The sequence below is a fragment of the Bidens hawaiensis genome, unplaced genomic scaffold (assembly GCF_021521415.1).
Source record: "Bidens hawaiensis isolate Kalapana, Puna unplaced genomic scaffold, B.hawaiensis_p1.1 tig00031549_1, whole genome shotgun sequence".
Classification (NCBI taxonomy): Eukaryota; Viridiplantae; Streptophyta; class Magnoliopsida; order Asterales; family Asteraceae; genus Bidens; species Bidens hawaiensis.
In genome coordinates, this window is record NW_027495344.1 from 184,681 (window position 1) to 204,685 (window position 20,005).

The 20,005-nt window shown below is 40.8% G+C and overlaps 1 protein-coding gene across 1 annotated transcript; it reads left to right on the forward strand.

Annotated features, from left to right (window-relative positions):
- The first annotated feature begins 3,837 nt into the window (after positions 1–3,837).
- LOC143582391 (rac-like GTP-binding protein RHO1) lies at positions 3,838–6,236 on the forward strand. Its single transcript, XM_077064971.1, has 7 exons — positions 3,838–4,364; positions 5,067–5,154; positions 5,245–5,354; positions 5,452–5,515; positions 5,797–5,861; positions 5,967–6,032; positions 6,123–6,236. Exons 1-7 carry the CDS (start codon positions 4,266–4,268, stop codon positions 6,222–6,224), a joined length of 594 nt encoding a protein of 197 aa, XP_076921086.1. The 5' UTR covers positions 3,838–4,265; the 3' UTR covers positions 6,225–6,236.
- Positions 6,237–20,005: the final 13,769 nt, after the last annotated feature.

Here is a 20,005-nt window from a genome sequence, read left to right on the forward strand (position 1 = left end):
CCACAACAACCGAATCAACAACATGATAAAAAATTTAATTCACACATATAGTCCTTAAAAAAACAATCATGTGAAACCGTAAATCACACGTAAACACAATAAAGAAGTTAATAAAACTTGCCTCAGCATTACACACTAACAATAAGACACGAATCATATGACTCTGATGGTGATGGTTGTGATGTCTCAATGTTGATGGTGATCAAGGCTAGCGGTGGCCTAAGGGCAACGACAATGACACTTTTCTTTGTGTTTGATAAATGAGAAGTGTGCTTTGGATATTGTATATTTGGGTTCAAAGTGGAATTAAATCGAATAATTTCATATTAAATTAATTTCCAACCGATTTAGTTTATCTCATATCGAAATAAAATCTTATTTTATCAATAGTTTTCATTTACTATTCTAATTCCTTTTAGTTTTAAGTTTCTAAATATAGAACTGTCAACTCATTGTATTTCAAAATTAATGTAAGTTAAATGTTAATGTTTGTTTTTTTTATTTCGTCAGGATATTCTTTGTGACAATACTCATATCGAGGAACATTTATGTTATCATCAACTCTCCTTTCTTTTGAACGGTTAACACATTACACACCTCATCCTCCAAAATCTACTCCTAAAATCCGTCATTGATACAAACACACTCTTTGAGTTGATATATAAATGATAAGATTGAGAATTTTATAACTACAGCCTAAGCTTTTCCAATTGGAAGCAATGGTGTGAGTGGGAGGGACAGCGGAGAGATAACATGTCAACGTGAAATGTAGATAGTTTAGAAAATAGTTATTTAGGAAAGCTCTAAGAGCATCTCCAGTAGGAGGAGAGAGAGTGAAAAAATATTTTGTGAGTCGAGAGATAAAATAGAGTTTTTATTAGTGTTTAAAGGTTATAAAAGAGATATGAGAGAACATATTTGGCAAGCCTATTTGTCGACAACGTTTTTGAGCATCTCAAGTGGAGATGACCTAAGATATGGTGCTTGAAACTCTTGGTTGTTGGTATCAAGTGTGAATTAAATATCTGACTCTTGATTTTAGAATTAAATCGATGGACCCAAGCAAACTTAAACCCAAATCATTGAACAGTAGTTTTAAGCCTTTCAATTTAAAGTGATGACTAGGGACACAACGCAACAGAATTTTGTTGATTATAAATAATTTATTTTCATACTCACTCCGTCCCTCTACAAGTGTCATGGTTTGAAAAACACAAAATTTAAGAAAGTTTGAATGATTGTATTTTTTTCTTAACAAATGACTATATTACCCTTGACATATATGAAAAGACAAAATTTAAGAAACTTTGAATGATTGCATTTTAATGGTAAATTTGTAAATTAATTAATAAAGTTTGAAAGTGGACATTTGTAATGGGACAAACTAAAATGAAAATGTGGACACTTTCAAAGAGACGGAGGGAATATATAATAACAATTAAACACTTCTATTAGAGGTAATCTAAGTTGGTTTTTTTTTTAATAAAAAGACGGGAGTCTTGGCAAACATTTATTAATGAGATCATCCAAGTTCATTATATGCTAAAGTAGAATTGTGCAAGTCAAGGTCTAGGGATATTGAATATTGATAAAAAAAATATGAAAATATAAACCGGATATTGCATCGATTTTTATTGATTAAGGACTGATATCATTGAAATGCAAAAAAAAAAAAATGAATAACCAATACCGATATGAGTGCCAATTGTGCTCGGTTGGTACCTGAGCGATATGGTACCAAAACAACACATGTACATGGTAGCAAATTGCTCATCCATAAATTTAACCATCAAAATGTGCAAGTAATTTTTGAAATATAAAATGTCCTTATAAGTAGATAACTTTAAAAATTATATACCTGTACACATATATACATAACAAGAAAACATATTGTCTGAATTAAAAGATCATTGTACTAGATTCATAATGAACACTTATAATGTATCTCGATGTACTTACATGTAAAGTATATATTTAAAATCTGAAAACATTTCAAAATCCAGTAATTCCGCATATTTTTATTAAAATTAATTAAATAATTATTTTGATAAACAATCCATTATTTACTGAAATGTTTCATGATAAGACTAAACTCAGGTAAATAATTTGTGGCTCGTATGTTAACTTGGTCACTAGCTATTGGTCAATATCAGCTCGAACGAGTTAGTTGACTCATAATTTTTTTACCTAAACACGAGCCGAAGTATCTTATTCATTGGCTGCTTCGAATAATATAAGATTAGGATTTCTCATTCCTTCTCTATAAATTGTTGAGTTGTTAACTTATAATTAAGAATGTATGTAAAGATTTCATAGAGACCAACAAAAATAAATAATACTAATCAACTCCCATAGTAACAAGCTATTTGCTTTGTTGCCACTTGGTGTCTTTGGAAGAGGAAAAATAGGCTAGTCCATTCTGGGACCCCGTTCATCTTTCGAACTTGATGGAGAAGGTTAAAGTGTTGGGTTTTCTTTGGATAAAAAACAGAGGCCGAATAGGAGGTCTCTCTTGGGAGGATTTGTGTGCGTTTCGGGTGTAATGGGGTCTTGGGGGTAGTGTGCTAGCTTGCTTGTATTTATTGTTTGGGTGTTATTTCGTTGGATGTCGGCTGTACTCTGTTTGCTTCTAGCGCCTTGCTTGAAATGTTTAATGAAGTTTTTGTTGATTGTTCAAAAAAAAAAAAAACTCCCATAGTAACAAGCCAATTGGAACAAAATTTGAGCTAGCTTCCCGCTAAGGTTGAACTTTTTTTACTAAGTCAACTTGAGTTATAACGGTATGACTTGCGTTCAGGTTAATAGTGGCTTGACTTAAGCTCACACGTTGAAATCCAAAAATAATAAGATATTAACAAGTACTCGTAGCTAAAGTTGATTAGGTGTATTTATTTTATGATTAAGTTATAATTAGAGGTAGGCAATGGGGGGTTTCACCATTCACACCCATCGGTATCTGTTGTGTTAATGTGATGGTGGGTTAAAGACTTAAAGCGGAAATAGTGATCAGGTTAGATATTCCCACTTTGATGGGTGACAAAGTGGTTAGGGTGTAGAATAGAAGGTTAAAGGTTTCATTCTTGTAGAGTGAAACATTTAGACTTTAAAAAAAGATTAGGTTGGATATTCAAAATATAATTAAAAAAATTACGCATCGTCTCCACGCCCACGGTATATTACTTTCCCCGGTTCGCTTAGATGCTCCCAAATCCTCATTAGTGCCCCTTCTGTTGTGGTGTGTTGCGCCCAGCTCGATGTTGTCCCACAACACATGACCTTAACAGAATCTTTATTATGATAATATAAAAGCAAAATAAGGGATCTACCCCGTAACTTGAAGAATCATGCTCACCACATTTTTTTTCATCTTATTTTTCTTTTCATTTTGATGTGCATTACAATCCTTCAAATGACCTATTGGTTAAATTCATCACATCAGGATACACTCACCTTTCGATATAGGATAAACTCTCACCTACGGCCAACGCCTGTGAACATTTACCTGAAGGCACGACGGTGTGGTGAGATAAAACTCGTTCAATTCAATGATCCAACTAATGGATGTCACATACTCACCTAGTCTCTTATCATCACCTGGTGCCACCGAAAACTAAATGTTAAAGACATGTATTAAACCTTGTTACATAAAACACGTCTAAACTACTTTTCACCATATACATTTAAAAAAAGAAAAATGAATCATAAATACGTCTAAACTACGTTACAGAAATATAAAGACACTGGATTATTAAATTAAATTATTAAAAGTAAGTCTTTATCATCATTTTCATTCTCACCAAATAAACAAGAATTGAATCAGAGACAGTTGTAAATATAAATAAATGAAAGAATTGTGTCATTACATTACAGCAAACATTAAACAAAACCCATCTTCGTTGGCACAAGCACAACAACAAAACCCCAAATTTCAGAATAATAAGTTTCTTCTTCTTCATCTTTTTTTTAATAAATCAAGAAACAAACCCAACTCAACCAACATTCAACGGCATTGTTATCCGGTAGGTTCTTTCAATTCCTAATCTTTAGCCTTTCAATACCCACAAATATCAAAACCAATCATTCATTATACAATTTTCCCCCTTTTTCTAGGGTTTGCTGGTGAAAAATTGCAAAATTTGGGTACAAATTGAAGGTGGAATTGGTGATTAGGGAAGAAATAAGAAGTGGGTATTGGAGGAATTGGATTGAATTGGTGTTGATCAGGTCTTCTGGGTTTTGAAGAAGAAGATCTGAAGAAGAAGAATATGAGTGCATCAAGGTTTATTAAGTGTGTGACTGTTGGTGATGGTGCTGTTGGAAAGACTTGTTTGTTGATTTCTTACACTAGTAACACCTTCCCAACGGTAACAATTTATTTATTTGTGGGTTATTCTTGCTTTTATTATTCAAGTAATTCTTGTTGATTTTCTGTTATGTTCTTGATTAGTTGTTAAAATATGATGATGATATTTTGGTTTATTTTCTTGATAAAGATGCTGAATTTTTTATTTTATTTTATTGGTTTATTCTGTTATTGATGTTCTTGATTCAATGTTTACTTGATAAAGATGTTGAATTTACCTGAATTTTCTGTTATTCTTGTTCTTGATTTAGTTGTTATTTAATCTGTGTAAAAGAGGAATCTGTATATTGGTTTTAACATTTTTTTATGAATAAAGATGATGAATTTGCCTGAATTTTTTGATTTCGTGTTCTTGTTTGAGTTGTTTCCATTGGTTGAATATGTTAATACTCTTTTGATTGATTCCTGTCTTTTTATGAAAAATATTATCCAATGTGATGAGATTCTTTTTGGGTATCTAATTATCCATCTTGATTTAATAATTCCCAGACGCGGATAAAAAATTTTCTTTATATTTATCGGTCTATTCTGGCTGATTTCTATCTAATTTAGAAAATATTTGATGACATTCTTTCTCGGGAATTTGGTTTGAGATACTTATTATGAAGATATCTTATCTTGTATTATTTTATTCTCTTTTGGTTGGTTCTAATTTAAATCATGGGATTTGAGCTAAACTCTTTGTTGATTGTGGTTTAAACAGGATTACGTCCCAACGGTATTTGATAATTTCAGTGCAAATGTAGTTGTCAATGGAAGTACGGTTAATCTAGGCTTGTGGGACACTGCTGGTAACCTTTTTTAAAATGTGTCTTAATTAACTTCATAATATTTGTTTTGTTCATACATTGATCTTTTGTTAATTGCTTTCCATTAAACAGGACAGGAGGATTATAACAGATTAAGACCGTTGAGTTATCGTGGAGCCGATGTTTTCATTTTGGCGTTCTCGCTCATTAGCAAAGCCAGCTATGAAAACGTCTCCAAAAAGGTTAAATTTTTGTCTCCTTTTTAATAAAGAAAATCTTATCTAAATCCTGTAATCGCCTTTGATAATTTGGACTTAAAATTGTTGCTTGTTTTTTCAGTGGATTCCAGAATTGAAGCATTATGCTCCTGGTGTCCCAATTGTTCTTGTTGGGACAAAACTCGGTGAGTTTATTGATCCAAAACTATTATGTTTCCTTGTATATTAAGATATCTTTTTGGTATTTGAAGTCGTTAAAACGCGCACAATGATACAAGATAACAACATGATTATACATTTTTTCAAAGTATCATTTTGGTCCGTGTGATTTTTGAGGTTGTATTGATTTGGGTCTACAAGATTGTATTTTTTCGCCTTTTATAATCTTTATATCATTGACCTATAATGAAATCATAATTTGAACATATTATGGTTGTAACGTAGTTGAGTTTTTAATGGATTGTAGATCTTCGGGACGATAAGCAGTTTTTTGTAGATCACCCTGGTGCAACTCCTATCACTACTGCCCAGGTACTAAACTCATACCCAAAATTAGTTTTTTTTGCAGTTTTGACCCGTTTACTTATAAAATGGGTCGACCCGTTTTGCAGAATGATATATGTTGACTTTTTACAGGGAGAGGAATTAAAGAAGACCATTGGAGCTCCTGAGTACATTGAATGTAGTTCAAAAACACAGTTGGTACGTTCGATCTTGTTTTTTTTTTAAATTTCGGTAGGGGGTTTTATGTCAAAAACACATCTGATGATATATATATTTTTTAATTTTCAGAATGTGAAGCAAGTTTTTGATGCTGCCATTAAAGTCGTTCTGCAGCCTCCAAAGGCGAAGAAAAAGAAGGGAAAGGCTCAAAAAGCGTGCTCGATATTGTGATCACAAAGATGAGAACTAGTTGTATTTCAGTGTTGTCCACACTTATCTTGTCTTGAATTCGTTTTCATATGTTTGTTGATTTGTATTTTGATCTTTAAGTACTTGAAGATCGTCATGTACTAATCCTGTATTTTGGTCAAGAATTCGTATTTCTGTGCTCATTTCTGCTTGTGATTGCGTCGTGGTAGTTCTAGTTAGTTGAAAAACTTATGATGTTTGAATATTGTCATTATTTTCTAGCCTTGAAAGACATGTTATGTAACATGAAGGTTACATTAAATAACATTTGTCTTCTCATTAAAATGAACATTTTTCATTAAATATAACAGTTCTCACGAGACACGGCTCTATATAAACAGAACATATACACTATTTATAAATGCAAATATTAACAACCGGTAGCTGTGACTTGGTGTGATAAATCATAAATGTGAAGTTCCATACCACATTTTTCATTTATGAACCATTAAAGCATTCTTGTGACCCAACCCATACAAGCTCACCATCACTTTCGTACAGGTTCACTTCATTAATGAACTACCCTCCTTGATGCACGAAAATGTATATTTCATGTTCTTTAAGGCATATTCACGCTAATACGATGGTAACGAGTGTTCATAGCCTTTTTCTATTGTTTGAAGTGAAGTTACAATAGATTTAGTATAAATGAAAACATATGATTTAGTATAAATGAAAACATAGTTTTCATTAAAGTTAGATATCACACGCATGACAGTCTAAAGGCCGTCACATGTTATCCTTTCATCGATTAACCGTCGATAATACTTGTTAATGTTCCCTGGATAATTTTTTTGACAGCAGTCCGCCATTGAAGCACTTATAAGTAATTTTGCTTGTGAAGCCTTTATACCGCCCAATTTCTCACAGTTTTCAATGATGAGTGATAACATCGTTGAGGAATAAATCGAATATACATTATTTATTTCAAAAGTACACTTTTGAAAATTTCTTACATTTTAGAAATTTTTTTAATCAAGTTATAGAATCTCCAAGCATATTTGTAACGTATTTGTAAAGGATGCACATAGGTTGTCGGATGCATCAATATGTTTCAAAAATAAAAATATGGATTTCACATGCGCTAGCATAATAATATCTTATAAGATTTGAGTTATATCATTTTGTTTTTGTGTGTTTGTTTTTTATATACGTACTATTACTATTAAATAGATCATGTGATACACGATGAGATGGTACATAGAAAATGGAAAAAGTTTTTACCACATCTTTTTTTCATGGTCTACCTCAAATATAGAAGCCGGTGTAATAATGTAGTATGTTATCATCTTCTATCATTTAAATTTAAATTCACAGTAAACACTCAGGTAAATACCGGATCGAATGAAGCAAAGGCGGCTCGGGCATATGGCAGTGTGGTCGACGGGCCGGGGCGTTTAATTTTCGGGGGCACAATTATATATATATATATATATATATATATGAAAAAAGAATATGCATATTTAATGTTTTACTCTAATTATACAATATTAAGGTTGGTCTAGTGATAAAGGGGTATGGATTCCAATTAAAAGGTTACAAATTCTACTCACATTTTTAAATTTACTTTTATACACATCCTAAATTATAACCAAGTAAGCTCATTTACATAAGGTCTAAAATTGTTTTTGCTTATAATATTTCGTTACTCGTTAGAGTCTACGAGCCTTTTTATTTCGGCTGGGCCGAAGCATATAAGTTCTCGAAGACGGTCCTAGAATGAAGAACGCCGTTAGGAAGCTAGAGAGGAGGCAGGTATGGAAAAAGCTAGTGTATTGCTACATCTTATGTCGTTAGTTACTTATATTTGATGTATTTATATGGATTTGGATGATATGATAGTAATACAATTCAAATTCGGATTTGATGTACTTATATTTGATTTGAAACCGATTTGTGTTTTTTGGGATTTTAAAGTATGATTTCTATGTGTCAGTACACTTTTGACAAACCTTTATTGTTTGTTTTTAGAGGCTTTTTGCTTGCTCTTGCGTACGGAGTATTTAACGTTATTTAGTTAGTTTTTCCAAAAAAAAGAGGTTTTTGAGAATTCTTTCTATTCTATGTGGGTGTTTTTTAAAAATTTACGGAAACAAATTCTTCCCCCCACATACGTATTTGTGCAGGAAAAAGCAAATGGGATGAGCCATGCATGGGTTGGGTTTTATTTACATATATATATATAAAAAAATGTAAATTTTGTTTGAAAATATCTAAATATTATAAACTAGATGAGCCACCTATGGTTATTCTATATGCTAATGAAGTGAATATCACATTAGTTGTTTTTAAGTCCCGTTCAAAAAATTGCTTTTAAGTCAGGCAGATACATATTGTGTGCCTCGTTAACTTAAACCACTAGTGTCATATACAATCTAAGTTTTGTGGTGTTATCTATAGCGTCTAAGATAAAAATAATAAATAAAAAGAAAAACTCACCTAAAGAGAAATTGGTCAAGGGTTCAACGTTATAGTTTTGTTGTATGGAACATGGTAAATAATGTTGTTAAAAACACAGGAGTTCTTTAATCATATTAGACATACCTATTATTTCGTTAATAAGAATGCCATAAAATCAAACGAAAATGTGTTTGCTAGCAATGCTGGATTTAGAAGAAAGTACGTATAGGTAAAAACAATAATCTTTCAAGTACGTTGAGGTAAAAACAATAATCTTTCATCAATATCGATTGATGCTATGACCAGTCAACTTCCAAGCTAGCAGCACATCACAGTCACACATCAAGCTTTAACTTAAATCTTTCATCAATATCGATTGATGTTATTTTGTCTTTATCTTGGTGGATCTTTTATATCAATAATGCTATTTTAAATACATGCAAAAACAATAACGAAACGTCTCAATAGGTGGTTGGATCATGGGATCATGTGACATACATTATAGGCGGGTTTGCATCAACCATCGGGTCCCTATTTTTATCATATGGAGCTCCGATTTCAAACTTTATGATTTTCTTCGGCTTTTATACATTTTAATATATTTAAGATAATAAAAGTGTGCATATCTTTGATTATAATAATTAACATTTTTTGCCACACCCCGACCAATGGCGGCGGAGCATGACGGGGTGCAGCGGATTGCCCATGAACACAAGACACTATTTGAAGAAACACTAATTGACCCCGAGTAGATTATGGATAATCTGGGGGGTTAAGTAATGTTTCCCACGAGGGTTAGGTCCGGCAAAGAAGGATGTTCTTCAGATGACCTGCAAAACAGACACCGTGAGCTCGTCACTGAGAAGGGGGGGGGTTCCTCCTTGTGACCACCCTCCGGCGTGAGAATCAGACTAGATTGCTCTGAATATAAGTGTATATTGAGAGAAATAGCTAGTGAAGGCAAAATACCAGATGATGATACCGTTCCAAGGTGTTGGAGTATTTATAGCCGAAGGTAGGTTTCCAAGCAGGTACAGCCAGCTGTATAATATTCCTGTTCTACCAAATATGGGCTACGCACGTGCCATGCTGGTTGGTGGGTAGGCAGCGGCTGATAGTGACAAGGCCGGCTGTGTACTGTTCTCTTTCCACCAACTGCAGGCTATGTGCGTGCCACGACAAGGGTTGGTGAGTAGGCAGCGGCTAATAGTGACAAACAGTACTAGAGCATGCTCCTCGTACTGTTGTCGGTGAGCTGTCACCCTGTGATTGGTTCATGGGCTGCTTTGGTCAGATCTTGTCTATTTTGTCCATACCTTGGCAGATATAGTACAAAAGATCTTCCAGAAGCATACGGACTGGCTCATTTGGGCGGGAGTATTCCCGCCTTGCTCATTCCTTCAGGTGACACTGAATTATTGAGAGTTAGTGCCTTGTGCGTGTAGCCTTGCTATTAGTGCGGGTAGCCTTCCCTGATGGCTTGTATCCGCAGCTGCGGGGACAGGCGGGGTACTTCACCATTGGGAGGCTTTCCATGCGGGAACAGCTGGCGTACTGCGCGTAAGGTCTTCATCTCTGAGCATGGTGGGTCCTGCGGAACCAGTTGGTCCTTGCGCAGACGTCCCTCTTCAAGGTGAGTCTTGCGGGTCCAACTGGGCTCTGCTGGGACCTACCTCTTCAAGTCCCCCCAGTCCAATGTTCTTCTCATGAATTGTTAATAAGTGAGGTGAACTTTGGACTTAAGCAAGGGATTTTGAAAAGGATTTAGTTTTAAGGTTGTTCGTGGGGATTCTTCCCGCGGTTTCCCTAATGTCACGTGCAGAAATTCCCGACTTTTCTGCTTGATCTTTGGGTATGATGCGGGTAGGTGTGTAACCTCCTCGCAAGTCAGGATCGTTGAGTTTCACTTGTGTAGATTCTCCACGAGGTTTCGGTAGTTTTAAACATAGTGATCAATTATGTTAAAGAACCAATTCCATCCTGGAGCTTCAAACAATCTAGTTCTCAACGTTCCCGCTATGCGGGGATGTTATTTCCCTTTCCGCAAGCATGGCCCAGAAGATCCTTCTTGGTTTCAATTCCCTGCGAGTGCTAAGTACGTGAAGGGTTTCGCCTTGACACTGTACCGCACTCGTCTTTTAGTTATCTTACTTCCAAGGTATTCTTGGCGTCCATTCCCTGCGGGTGCTAAGTATGTGAAGGGTTTTGCCTTGACACTGTACTCGCACCTGTCTTATAGTTACTTGGTTGCCAAGGTAAGGGGCATAGTCCCGCTTACTTTTGAATCTTTTTGAATCTTTTTGAAATTCGAAGAGTTGGTGAAAGGATAAGAACAGTCCAAATTGTTGAAACGTCGTCCGACTGTTTCTTCTGACCGTGTCAGGACGTGCAGGAAGTTATGGCGACGTGACAGTATATGGTCATTCCAGACGCTTTTTCAGGCACGTGGGCGCGATTTTTCGGGCGCGTGGGTGCGGATTTTACGGCGCGCGTCCCGTCAACAGCTGTTGCCAGCTTGCTTTTTCCACGTGTCATAGTTTCATTGCACCAGCTCTTTTCTCTCTCCTCCGCATTAAATTCATCGCATTCATTGCGATGAGTATATAAAGGGGGAGAGGGTTCACGGTAATCCACACTTTCACTTCTCTTCTTCTTCTAAACGATTTCCGGCGAATACTCTAACTTTTCTGTCGAGCATTCTCCTGAAATCGTTCTTTTCATTCAAAACATGTCTTCCGTTCATGATCTTGAGGCTACCGCCGAGGAGTCTGACGTGTATGCCGAGAATCCGTCGTCTACTGATAATGACGATAAGAGTACTGCTGGTGAGTGCCAGTGTGCTCTTACCGTCGACCTGTACCAGTACATTGTTAGGAAGTTCATGCTCGAGCCTTTCGAGCCTGAGTTTCCTAAGCCTCATCTGACGGTGTACGATGCCCCCAAGGGCAAGATAGGGGTGTATGCCGCATTCTTCGTTTATGGGAATCTCAGGTTCCCATTAACGAAGTTTGTGTACCGTGTTTTGGAGAGACACGGTGTACATCTGACGGAGGTACACCCAATGGCGATCGCCAAGATTCGCCATTTTGAATGGGTGTGCCTCATTCTGGGCGTGGAGCCCCATGTCGATCGCCTGATGACCTTCTATTCCTGGAGGTGCATCCAGGGGTGGTATACCTTGGTCACTCGGATCAAGGGTTTGAAGATATGCGCTACCGAGCGCAGTCTTCGGTCTTGGAAGCGGGAGTTCTTCTATATCTCCGCTCGCGTCATCCCCATAGCGATGACGTTCAAGAACGGGAGAGCTCTCCCGAACCTTCACGCCTTCAACTAAGAGGAGGCGGAATGGTTCTCCAAGATTTCCCGGGTCCAGTCTCCGGTTTACCGCTTTGCGGAGTCCAGGATGGTGATGCTCTGGATGAGCCGGGTGTGGAAAGATGCTGGGGCGGAGGCGCCATAGGTTCCCATCGTCCTTGAATACGGTTTGAACTCTATCCCTTACAGTATGCTTCATCTTCTTTGCTGATTTAAAGTTTTCTGCTAACTGTTTCTTTTGTTTTCAGAGGGAAACGACCTACAATCGCTCCTGCATCCGCGGGAGGCTGGTGGTCCCGCTCGGATGGGTACCCGTGCTCTTGATGAGAACGAGTTGCCCATCTTGGAGCAAACGGCGGATCGGTTTGTGGAGGTCTACCCGCCGGGCCACCCGATTCTGAGCGCCACGCGGCCAGGTAAGGAGTTATTTAACCCTCGCCCTGTCAATGCTCAAACCTCTGCTGGAATTCCTCTAATTTTGTCATCTTCTGATGAGGAATCCGCAGATGGTCCTTTCTTCACGCGGAAGAAGAAGGCTGCTGGCGGGAAGGGTAAGGCGAATGTTGCCTCTACTGCCGATCAGGGGAATCGGTCAGTGTCAGAGACCGAGAGTGAAGAGGTGGCGGGGAACCCTGGTGGTGACGAGACCACTGTTCCGGAGGTTGAGACAGCTGTCACCTCCGGGCAGCCTAGTACGACGGTGAGCGGCGTGAAGAGGCCGGCTCCATCGGGTTCGTCCTCGCCTATCAGAACCTTCAAGCTGAAGAGAACTCGTAAGTATAATTTTCATTTACTTTAACTGCATATCCTTCCGCCATTATATTTAACTATCTTGTCTTCATGCAGGCGTGGATGCAACTGCATTCCAGGGTGGAGCGGGGATGAGCACCTCTGGACCCATGATGGTAGGTTTGGTCAACCTACCCGAGGCGATGACCCAGGCGACTGCGCCTGCTTCAAGTGTTGGTTCAGTTGCTCACTCGGTTGAGGCAACTGTTCCAACTGTAACATCATCCCCGCCGGCTGTCAGTGCGATCTTCACGGAATCCTTCACTGAGCCGGCGGTGATATTTTCTGCGGGTTCTTCCGCAGCGGCGGCTACGGTTGTGAGTTCACCTCCAGTGAGTTCACCTCCGATGGTCTCTACCGCAGCGGCTTCGACCGTGCCTCCGGCGCCGGCGACTACCTCGTCCCCGGCCGGTTCAGCAGGTATGTTCGGGGCTTCAAGCCAATCTCTGCCTCCTTCCCATCTGCCTGACCTCTTGGATGGATATCCGTTAGGTTCGGGTGATGGGTTTGGCGGCTACCGGCCTACTGTCGACCCTACAGGTGCGTAGGGTTATTTTGGCCTATATCCTTTTCATCAATTCTCTCTCTAACTGTTTTTTTGTTTTATTGCAGTTCGTGATTCCAACGAGGTGTACGCTCCTCGGTGGAATATCCGCCGGGGAACGACCCTCCGGACTGCTGAGGAGTGCGTCGAATGGGCGCGTCACGCCGCCCCAAGCGGTGCGCTGGGGGAGGCCATGGCCAGCTACCAGGAAGGTAGGCTGTCCAACGAGCTCCGAATCCTCCTCGCCCGGATGCAGCCGCGCGTCGAGCTACTTTGTCGTGAAAACGACAAGTTAAAGACGGCGCGTAGCCTTGAAGTGGCTCAGGCGCGAGCTATCCGGGAGGAGAATGCGAAGCTTGCCGCCGTTGCTGCGGAAAAGGAGAAGGCCTTCAAGGCCCTCGAGGTTGAAGTTCAGGCCCGGCTCGAGGCCCGTTCCAAGGCTGCCCAAGCTGTTAACGAACAGCTTCGGTTGGCCAAGGAAACTGCACGGAACGCAACCGAGAGGGCCACCAAGGCTGAAGCTGTTGCTGAGCCTCTACGCATCGAGAATGAGGAACTTAAAGCCAAATTAGAGAGGCTCCAGCAGGCTCATGATGCTTTGGCCATGGAAGATGCCAAGAAGCTCCAAGAGATCTTGGACCAGAGGGGGGTGCTTGACCAAACTGAGCGTAAGCTAAAGGGCGTCGAAGAGGCTGCAGCCAAAGATGTGTTGCTTGCCAACCTTACAAAGAACGAAGCCGAACACGCCCGTAATGAAGCTCAAGCTGCCCTCCAGGAGGCTCTGGTTACCAAGGAATGGCTTCTTCGAGAAGCGTTGTCGCAGGTATGCGCAGTTTCACAATTTCTTTACGCTTTTCCTTACACTTAGAAGAGTTTTTGATATACTTCTGTTTTATAGGTTGTGCATCGGGTGTTCACGAACACATCATATGACGATGAGGATGGGGAAAAGGCTGGCTTCTTGCTTGGTCTAGGGTTTGTTGAACAAGGCATTCCGCCTTCCAACTTCCCTCTTTACAATGTGGATACTGAAGCTGCGTATGACCAAGCAGTGAATCAGTATGCCGCCTTCCCGCATCCGGTGGTGGAGAAGGTAAACGAGATTGCTGCTGCTGATGATGGGCTAACTATCCTCAAAGCTTTCCTTGAACCGCCACACTCTACTGATGGTGCGGGTCCAAGTGGGAGTGGTCCTGAAGCTTGATACTTTAGATCCCTTTCCACCATTAGAGTAGATTTTTATGTTTGTAGACTTCTAATCTTGTATGCGGGTATGTACCCAGCAATTCTTTTAATGTTTGAATGTTGATGGAATAAAGATTATTTGTTAATGCCTTGCCTTGTTTATTTCACGCATATTTTGTTTTAACTTAGCAATTTCTTGAGTACTTAGATAAGTTAACTTTTCAACGTGGCAGATAATAAGTTAAAGTTTTACTTCCTCTTTCGTGATTGTGCGGATAAGACCGTCACTTTCACTTAGTAGGATGGCTAAACTTTACCTATATCTGACCTGCGTGGAAGTTTTCCTCATCTTTTCCTTTGAAATTTTCTAAGTGTTTTGAATAAGTTAACCTGTCGACGAGCGGTTGCCAATTGGTTAATGTTCAGTTTCCTCTATCATGATTGTGCGGGTAGGACCGTCACTTTCATTTATTGGGATGACCAAACTTCACCTATAGCTGACCTGCGTGAAGGTTTTCCTTAGAAATTTTTACCGTTTTATGTGTTTATGCGGGTTTTGCCGCCTTCCACACGCAACGACTTACTTCCCCACTTATGTATGCGGTGAAGACCGGCATATCAGTGTGGAAAGTTCATTAAGTATAAATGTAAGATTATCAGCGTCAATGTGATAAGGAGAATCATTTCCATTAGAAGTGGCTCTGGGCATTTTCTTTCACAAGTTTGTAATTGATCTACATGCACCGTGTAATTGAGCTCCCTTCCATGTTGTTTGGATGGGAGTGCCATCGAGCCGATATGCACTTGGTTCGGAATCTCGTTGTTTACGCAGTATGTAGTCTCCAACATTGTAGCTGTAGTTTCGTGTTTTTCCCAACTGGGGTTCTACACGCGTTGGCCTGCTCAGCATCCTTTACGCCATGAGGTGTGCGAGTTCTCCATCTCTGACGAATGTCTCGATGATGTCTTTCAAGTCTATGCATTCGTCGGTGTTGTGGCCTTTTGTCCTGTGGAAGTCACAGAATTTGCTCTGATCAGCGTTGTGACGCTCTCGGATTATTGGAGCCTTTGGCCATGGGAGCCTCTCGGTGTCGAAAATCTCGGTGACGCTTTTGGTGAGCGGCGTCCACTGGGGGTTCCGATTCGACGACTGCCTGTTGTCCTTTCCGCCTAACCGAGGGTGCGAGCCGGATGAGGTGTCGAAGTTTACCCTTGACTGCCAAATACCTAGCTTCCTCTTTTTGTTTAGTCGGGCGGTAAAGACGTTATTTTCTCTTGTTTTCTGGGTGTAGAGGTTTGTGCTTTGGGGAAGATCTCTACCCAGTTGCTTTTCCGTCTCGGCAAAGCGCTTGGCCGCCGTCATGATGGCATCCCATGTGGATGGCATGCCGTCCTTACCCGTCAACGTGCGGATAAGCTCTGGGTATTCGGCGCCCTGGATGAAAGCGGCGCGAACAAGATCTTCACTTATGTTGCCCAGACTCAGCTTTTTGGAGTTGAAGCGAGTGATGAAGTCTAGTAAAGATTCATCTTCCTCTCTCACGCAGTTGAGGATCGTCCACTGCTCTTCAGTATATTTCCTCTGTTGACTGAAGTGTTGGCTGAACTTGTGTTGAAAGTCCGCCCAATCATAGATGTGGTGGACCAGTAAACGATCAAACCACGCCCTGGCCGCTCCAACCAGCGTCATCTGGAACATATAACACCACGTGGGTTCCGTCCAGTTACTGACGGTTGCCCCCGCTTTGAATCTGTTCAAGTGATCGTCTGGGTCGGATAGACCATCATAAGTGCCGATGTTGGACATCTGTTTGGCACTTCTCGGGGCGATTGCTTCCGCAATGTCCCTTGCAAACTTGGATGTTCCCGCATTTGCAGCAGTTGGTCTAAAGGTTTTGGAGAAGTCGCGTGGGTTTCCCCCCGCGTTCCTTGGTTTGAAGGTTTCTCAGAAATTCCTTCTTGGTTGGAAGTCCGTTTCTTTACGCTTCCCTTTCGCCCTATGGCGAGGGTTCGCGTTAGTGTCGGATTCCTCTCGATCATCGTCCGAGTACTCGCACTCACTGTTCATGTTGAGCTGTTGTCGAGTGCTTCCGAATTCGTCAGCCTGTTGGAGTGAACGCAAGCGTTCATCCAACTCAGCTTGGAATTCCTTCTGACGTGCTTCGGCCCACGCCTTAACTTGATCGAGTGTTTGGCGAGGGAGCCACGTCTGTTTCTCCAACTGGGCATCAGTGAACCCCAGTGAAATATTGTTTACTGCACTTGCCCCGGCTTGGCTAACCGGGGTAGTGTTCGTAAAATTTGTGTAACCGCCGGTGTTTCCCCCAGTAGCTGGGGTTGTGGTTACCGGGGTTTCCTGGTCACTTACTGGCCTTGGGACCGGAGTAACGTTAACCATTTTTTCAGAAGTTTTGAAAAAACTGAGAATTAGTTCTAGCTTTTATGCACGGATGGCGCCAATGAAGAAACACTAATTGACCCCTAGTAGATTATGGATAATCTGGGGGTTAAGTAATGTTTCCCACGAGGGTTAGGTCCGGCAAAGAAGGATGTTCTTCAGATGACCTGCAAAACACACACCGTGAGCTCGTCACTGAGAAGGGAGGGGGGTTCCTCCTTGTGACCACCCTCCGGCGTGAGAATCAGACTAGATTGCTCTGAATATAAGTGTATATTGAGAGAAATAGCTAGTGAAGGCAAAATACCAGATGATGATTCCGTTCCAAGGTGTTGGAGTATTTATAGCCGAAGGTAGGTTTCCAAGCAGGTACAGCCAGCTGTATAATATTCCTGTTCTACCAAATATGGGCTACGCACGTGCCATGCTGGTTGGTGGGTAGGCAGCGGCTGATAGTGACAAGGCCGGCTGTGTACTGTTCCCTTTCCACCAACTGCAGGCTATGTGCGTGCCACGACAAGGGTTGGTGAGTAGGCAGCGGCTAATAGTGACAAACAGTACTAGAGCATGCTCCTCGTACTGTTGTCGGTGAGCTGTCACCCTGTGATTGGTTCATGGGCTGCTTTGGTCAGATCTTGTCTATTTTGTCCATACCTTGGCAGATATAGTACAAAAGATCTTCCAGAAGCATACGGACTGGCTCATTTGGGCGGGAGTATTCCCGCCTTGCTCATTCCTTCAGGTGACACTGAATTATTGAGAGTTAGTGCCTTGTGCGTGTAGCCTTGCTATTAGTGCGGGTAGCCTTCCCTGATGGCTTGTATCCGCAGCTGCGGGGACAGGCGGGGTACTTCACCATTGGGAGGCTTTCCCTGCGGGAACAGCTGGCGTACTGCGCGTAAGGTCTTCATCTCTGAGCATGGTGGGTCCTGCGGAACCAGTTGGTCCTTGCGCAGACGTCCCTCTTCAAGGTGAGTCTTGCGGGTCCAACTGGGCTCTGCTGGGACCTACCTCTTCAAGTCCCCCCAGTCCAATGTTCTTCTCATGAATTGTTAATAAGTGAGGTGAACTTTGGACTTAAGCAAGGGATTTTGAAAAGGATTTAGTTTTAAGGTTGTCCGTGGGGATTCTTCCCGCGGTTTCCCTAATGTCACGTGCAGAAATTCCCGACTTTTCTGCTTGATCTTTGGGTATGATGCGGGTAGGTGTGTAACCTCCTCGCAAGTCAGGATCGTTGAGTTTCACTTGTGTAGATTCTCCACGAGGTTTCGGTAGTTTTAAACATAGTGATCAATTATGTTAAAGAACCAATTCCATCCTGGAGCTTCAAACAATCTAGTTCTCAACGTTCCCGCTATGCGGGGATGTTATTTCCCTTTCCGCAAGCATGGCCCAGAAGATCCTTCTTGGTTTCAATTCCCTGCGAGTGCTAAGTACGTGAAGGGTTTCGCCTTGACACTGTACCCGCACTCGTCTTATAGTTATCTTACTTCCAAGGTATTCTTGGCGTCCATTCCCTGCGGGTGCTAAGTATGTGAAGGGTTTTGCCTTGACACTGTACTCGCACCTGTCTTATAGTTACTTGGTTGCCAAGGTAAGGGGCATAGTCCCGCTTACTTTTGAATCTTTTTGAATCTTTTTGAAATTCGAAGAGTTGGTGAAAGGATAAGAACAGTCCAAATTGTTGAAACGTCGTCCGACTGTTTCTTCTGACCGTGTCAGGACGTGCAGGAAGTTATGGCGACGTGACAGTATATGGTCATTCCAGACGCTTTTTCAGGCACGTGGGCGCGATTTTTCGGGCACGTGGGTGCGGATTTTACGGCGCGCGTCCCGTCAACAGCTGTTGCCAGCTTGCTTTTTCCACGTGTCATAGTTTCATTGCACCAGCTCTTTTCTCTCTCCTCCGCATTAAATTCATCGCATTCATTGCGATGAGTATATAAAGGGGGAGAGGGTTCACGGTAATCCACACTTTCACTTCTCTTCTTCTTCTAAACGATTTCCGGCGAATACTCTATTTTGTCCATACCTTGGCAGGTATAGTACAAAAGATCTTCCAGAAGCATACGGACTGGCTCATTTGGGCGGGAGTATTCCCGCCTTGCTCATTCCTTTAGGTGACACTGAATTATTGAGAGTTAATGCCTTGTGCGTGTAGCCTTGCTATTAGTGCGGGTAGCCTTCCCTGATGGCTTGTATCCGCAGCTGCGGGGACAGGCGGGGTACTTCACCATTGGGAGGCTTTCCCTGCGGGAACAGCTGGCGTACTGCGCGTAAGGTCTTCATCTCTGAGCATGGTGGGTCCTGCGGAACCAGTTGGTCCTTGCGCAGACGTCCCTCTTCAAGGTGAGTCTTGCGGGTCCAACTGGGCTCTGCTGGGACCTACCTCTTCACTATTAAAGTGATAATATTTAAACAACTCATTAATTTCATTCAACCACCAAAGTAATACATCTTGTTCATACAAAACAACATCAAATATAAAAATTTAATTGTTCATTATTCTAATAAGTTAAACGGTCTCAAAACAAAATAGCATCTTCTAACTCCAATCAACCAATAAACCTGTAACAATGCATAAAATAATATTTGTCAACACGAATGTTGGTGAGCAATTTCATATGAGTATATATAATATGAGGCAATATCCACAAATTGTATATGAAACTATAAATAAAAGCAACAATTCTGGTATATAAATCATAAGTAAATAAGGATCCTTTCTAATCGGTATAGTGATGCCCTATTCTACTAACACAAGGCTAAAGTAGTTAGGGGAGCGTATGATCATACTTATTGAAGCTCAACAACAAAATAAAAATAAATACTCATGCACATAAAGCATATGAGGCATATAACACACAATAGAACAAGTATTCTAAAATCAACCATTTACCAATAAATATAATTGCACAAAATTAGAATCAAACGGTACATAATTAAAGTGAAAAATTTTGTTGAGTGTATGAAACATACAATATTTACTTTGTTTGAAGGTAAATAGTCACCCTCCATTCCTCACTGTCACTCCCATCATCCTCCCTGCAATCTCTCAACTACCACCATCTCATCTCTCTTCGATTATAAAACACAATACAATACAATACCTTGTAGTCCATTCCACCCACC

Bases quoted from the DNA above. Each gene is read 5' to 3' on its own strand.
- LOC143582391 (XM_077064971.1), top strand. From the start codon at position 4,266: ATGAGTGCATCAAGGTTTATTAAGTGTGTGACTGTTGGTGATGGTGCT. The intron at 5,155-5,244 runs GTAACCTTTTTT...TCCATTAAACAG, and splicing joins AGGCTTGTGGGACACTGCTG to GACAGGAGGATTATAACAGA. The intron at 5,355-5,451 runs GTTAAATTTTTG...TTGTTTTTTCAG, and splicing joins ATGAAAACGTCTCCAAAAAG to TGGATTCCAGAATTGAAGCA.